This window comes from Cebus imitator, unplaced genomic scaffold (assembly GCF_001604975.1).
Source record: "Cebus imitator isolate Cc_AM_T3 unplaced genomic scaffold, Cebus_imitator-1.0 Scaffold55, whole genome shotgun sequence".
Classification (NCBI taxonomy): Eukaryota; Metazoa; Chordata; class Mammalia; order Primates; family Cebidae; genus Cebus; species Cebus imitator.
In genome coordinates, this window is record NW_016107370.1 from 5,243,736 (window position 1) to 5,248,982 (window position 5,247).

Genomic DNA, 5,247 nt, shown 5'->3' on the forward strand with positions numbered 1-5,247 from the left:
AAAAAAAAAAAAAAACCAACATGCTGTGTAAACCTATTCTGTACTTGCCTTACACACTGAATGTGTTCAATCTTACTTCAGTGCAACTCTAAGAGTTTCTGAAAGTGTAAGTTTTAAGGGAAATGTTTTAACTTTGTTGCACAGAATTATTTGCAGATCAGCATTGCTGACTACCGAAAAATATATAGTAACATAAAATGTCATCTGATTTTTAGTGGTGCTTCCATGTTACTGCAGTTAAATTTCTGTGCATCAAAATAATTGGCCTTTGTGTACTAGATGTGATTCAATTACATCTTGTTTTTATTGAAAATGTGCAAACTGAGTGAATCCTAATTTTTCCATATATTTTTATAGCTTATCTCTGATAACATCTCATTTGGCATCTTTTTTCTGTGTATCAGTGAATTAGGAAAAAAATGCATTTTTAAGATGAAACCTTAAGTTCCAGTTTTTATGCAGAACGATTTAACTGTAATTTCTTAATATCCATTTGTGACAAGGATCACTTAATTTTCCCAGAGCTTTACTTCTCAGAAATATATTTTTTTCTCAAGTCTAAGCTTTGCTTTTTCTATAGCACAGTAATTACACATTTTAAGAAAAATCACCAGTTAAGACACACATAGTTAAATCTCACTCATGATGAAACATTTTAAAGAACTTATTAAAATATTCATATTTATGTTATAATCAGATTATGTGATAATAGGAGAAATTCTGAGTTTCACTAGTACCTGTTAACATGAACATATGTATTAGAAAAGTTATAAGAAACTTTGAAATTCTATCAGAAACTTTGAAATTCTACTTAATTTTACTAGTGTCCTTGGAGAACTATACCTTTAGAAATGTAACCATCCATTTGCTATAGAATTGTCTTAATTAGAAATTAAAAGAGAAACTATTTCTATCCTGTGGCTTTAAATGAAAACTAAAATAAAACCCTTGGGATTTGGGTTTTTTGTTTTTGTTTTTGTTTTGTTTTGTTTTGTTTTGATATGTGTTTGACATATCTACGCTTGTTTTTAGAAAACATACTCTTGTTTGTAGAAAAATTTATAGGCTTCCCAATATTTGTTAAACCTATTCCTTCAACATCCTAACGAAGGGATCTATTCACTAACGTTTCTATACATTGATTTGTAACATTATTCTGGACAATGCATTCTAAGTTAACTTTAGTGTAAAACAAAAAAAAAAAATCTAACATTTTCTTTTTAAGAATATTTGCTTGGGCTTTATCTAATTTTTACCTTGTCCCCTAAAATTATGTCACCTGGACACATCTCATTACATTTCTTACCTAGACTGAGTAAAGCAGAAGTACCCAGATTATTAATATTTTTTCTTTATCTAAACGAGAGTAGGCCATAGATTTTATTTTTAAATAGAGCTATTCCTTGTCAGACAGCTAGAACATTTGATAATAATCCCCTGAATTCTAAAACTATGGAAAACATTCACCAGTTTGCTTGCAAATCAACTCTGCTGCATGCGTTCACAAGTTTCATAAAGATTGCATGCTTTCTGTTTTCAATACAAATTGTATTTTTTTTTCATACCCATCCTTGCTTTTTATTTTTTTATTTTTGTTTCCCTTTTCTTGGTTGGATGCCTGTGTGTGTTTATTCCAAATCCCTGTCCAGTCCTGGAGTTTGAACTACGGAAAGCCAAGGAGACCATTCAGGCCCTCCGAGCCAACCTGACAAAGGCTGCAGGTGGTGTACATAAAACTTTTTTGAGACTTTTCTACTTTGACAATGTAGAAGTAGCTGAGATACTTTAGACTGTAAAATAGTAAAATAGTATTTATGTTTTTTTCCACCAGAGCATGAAGTTCCTTTACAGGAACGAAAAAATTACAAATCAAGTCCTGAAATTCAGGTGGGTGACAGAAGACAGATCTAAAAGTATCTTCCGCATAAAATGGTAGCATAAATATTGAAGGAGGAAAACTTATGATTTTCTGTTTGCCTCTTATTTTGCTTCCAGGAGCCAATCAAACCTCTTGAAAAGAGAGCTCTAAACTTCTTAGTCAATGAATTTTTATTGAAGAATAACTACAAGCTTACATCAATAACTTTTTCAGATGAAAATGATGATCAGGTAAAGTTAAAGTTACTTCTTATTTTAACAGTGATTTATTTCCTTTTGCACTTATAATTCACTTTCTCTTTCACGTAGTTTTTTTTTTGTTTGTTTGTAATTTATATATATTGTAAAATTCTATGAGGCTGGTTACCAGAAACATCAGTCTCTTGCCTACCTAGTCTATTAATTCTATTAGCTTACAGATTTTTTCTTTCCCTGTTGCTTTCTATGTAAAGACTTTTCATTCTTTCTAGACTCCTTTTTACAACTCCTCAGTGACTATATAATCCACTCATCTTTGCATATATTCATAAAGTATGCTTTTTTAAAGACATATACTTGGTAGTAGAGGTTATTGTATACTTATAAATCCAGGTTAACTATAAACCTTTTCAATTGCACTATGACAGTTAAGATGTTATATAAATGGATGACAGTAATTAAGAGAGTATATTTTAAATGAGAGTGAGAAAATAAGCTGTATCTCTCTAAATAGGGGCCAATTTTAGAACTTTATTATTATTATTTTCCTGATGAAATCTTTTAAGCAAAAAAAGATGTCTTATTTTAGTGTCATTTCTCAACTGTGAATACTTTGACTTCTTAGTGCTAATGAATTGGTTTGAATCTTGTACCTTAAAAAAGTAAATGCCAGTGAATTCATTATGTAGGAATCTGAAGGCCATCATTTTAACTTAAGATTATTCTGTTGGTTCATAAAATCTCTTGTAGATCCCTTAGCAAAAATAGAAATTTTCTGAGGAAGATAGTTCAGTTACCCACTCAGTTATTAGAATACATTTGGCAAAATTAAATGCAACAGATATCTAGTTATTTTTTATTAAATGGTAGTTTCACTGAACATGTGCTATGTAAGAGACATTAAACTGATATTTAACTAACATAATTATTATGCAATGATATACTATGGTTATAGTTTAGGTTAATTGTGTTTTTTAAATGATCAACTAAACAGTGAATAGGAAAGATTTTAAATGAATGAAAAACATTGAGCAGTCAAAAAGAATACAGAAAAAATAAAAGAGGAGCAAAAAATAGATGGAATACATAGAAAACATAATAAAATGGTAGATTAAAACCCAGCTCTATCAATATTCTCTGTAAATGTAAATGATTAGTCCTTCTCAAATAAAAATCAATTTAGAGATATCAACAATGCTCTCTTAAAACTTAATAGCACAAGTCAACAGAAAATCATTTAGAATATGGAAGATTTGTGCAACATTATCAACCAATTGGTCGTAATTAAAATTTATAAAATACTTCATCCTTCAACAGTGAATACACACTCTTTCTAAATTCAGATGGGTCACTTACAAAGGTGGACCACATTATGGATTATAAAAAAAAGTCTTAAGATGGTGAAATTAGCAAATAGTAACAAAGTTATTTCCAAATAACACAAGTTAAAAAATAAATTAAAAGGGAAATTATTGTTTTGAATTGAATGAAGATGAAAACAAAACATATCAAAATTTGTGGGATATAACTAAAGTAGCACTTAGAGTGGAATTCATAGCACTAAATGTCTATACTAGAAAAGAAAAGATTTCAAATCACTGAAATCAGGTTCTGCCTTAAGAAACTAAAAAAAGAAAACCAAGTGTAACTCAAAGTAAGTAGAAGAAATAAAATAATAAAGATGATAGCACAAGTCAATGATACATGCAGCAGAAAACAGTAGAGAAAAATTAGTGAAACAAAAAATTAGTCCTCTGAGAAGATGAGTAAAATTCATACACTTCTAGCCTAACTGATTAAAAAAAAGAGAGAAGATACAAATTACCACAACAATGAACAGGGTTACATTACTATATATTTTACTTATATTAAAGGAATAATAAAAGAATGTTATGAACAACTTTTCTTAAAAGAAGACAACTGCCAAAGAACACTCAAAGAGAATTAGATTATTTGAAGGGCTTTAGATTTATTAAAGAAATTGAATTTGTAGTTAAAAATTCTCCTACAGTGAGCAGTGCTGCAATACACATACCTGTACATGTGTCTTTATAGTAGAATGATTTATAATTCTTTGGGTATATACCCAGTAATGGGATTGCTGGATCAAATGGTATTTCTGGTTCTAGATCCTTGAAGAATCACCACACTGTCTTCCACCATGGTTAAACTAATTTACGCTCCCACCAACAGTGTTAAAGTGTTCCTATTTCTCCACATCCTTTCTGACATTTTAATGATCACTATTCTAACTGGCATGAGATGGTATCTCATTGTGGTTTTGATTTGCATTTCTCTAATGACCAGTGATGATGAGCTTTTTTCTTTTATATATATATATATATATACACACACACACACATACATATACATATGTATATATATTTATATATATACATATATACGTATTTATATATGTACGTATATAAATGTATATACGTATATAAATATATATACGTATATATATTTATATATATATACATATATATACATATATAAATATATATACCTATATATATATATTTTTTTAATTGCACTTTAGGTTCTGGGGTACTTGTGAAGAACATGCAGGATTGTTGCATAGGTGCATACATGGCAATGTGGTTTGCTGCCTCCATCCCCCTGTCACCTACATCTGGCATTTCTCCCCATGTTATCCCTTCCGAATCTCCCTACACCCCGCTACCCCTCCCCTATTCCACACCAACAGACTCCAGTGTGTGATACTCCCTTCCCTGTGTCCATGTGTTCTCACTGCCCAACACCCATCCATGAATGAGAACATGCGGTGTTTGATTTCCTGTTCCTGTGTCAGTTTGCTGAGAATGATGGTTTCCAGATTCATCCATGTTCCTACAAAGGACACAAACTCATCATTTTTTATGGCTGCATAGCATTCTATGGTGTATATGTGCCATATTTTCCTTGTCCACTCTATCATCAGTGGGCATTTGGGTTGGTTCCAGGTCTTTGCTATTGTAAACAGTGCCACAATGAACATACCTGTGCATGTGTCTTTATAATAGAATGATTTATAATCCTTTGTATATATAGCCAGTAATGGGATTGCTGGGTCAAATGGAATTTCTATTTCTAGGTCCTTGAGGAATCGCCACACTGTCTTCCACAATGGTTGAACTAATTTACACTCCCACCAACAGTGTAAAAGTG

General features: G+C 30.9%; 1 protein-coding gene across 9 annotated transcripts in view; it reads left to right on the forward strand.

Annotated features, from left to right (window-relative positions):
- RELCH (RAB11 binding and LisH domain, coiled-coil and HEAT repeat containing) overlaps positions 1 to 5,247 on the forward strand; it is a 123,101-nt gene that overhangs the window by 31,979 nt on the left and 85,875 nt on the right. For 7 of the 9 annotated variants that reach the window (XR_001825316.2, XM_037738630.1, XM_017528858.2 and 4 more), the window contains exons 3-5: positions 1,650 to 1,721; positions 1,832 to 1,887; positions 1,996 to 2,109. Coding sequence is in view for 8 of the 9 variants with exons in the window: in XM_037738630.1 (XP_037594558.1) it covers positions 1,650 to 1,721; positions 1,832 to 1,887; positions 1,996 to 2,109 (242 nt within the window). In the remaining variant the exon portion in view is untranslated. The remainder of the gene's footprint in view (positions 1 to 1,649; positions 1,722 to 1,831; positions 1,888 to 1,995; positions 2,110 to 5,247) is intronic. The other 2 variants (XM_017528861.2, XM_017528862.1) reach the window with 1 other exon arrangement.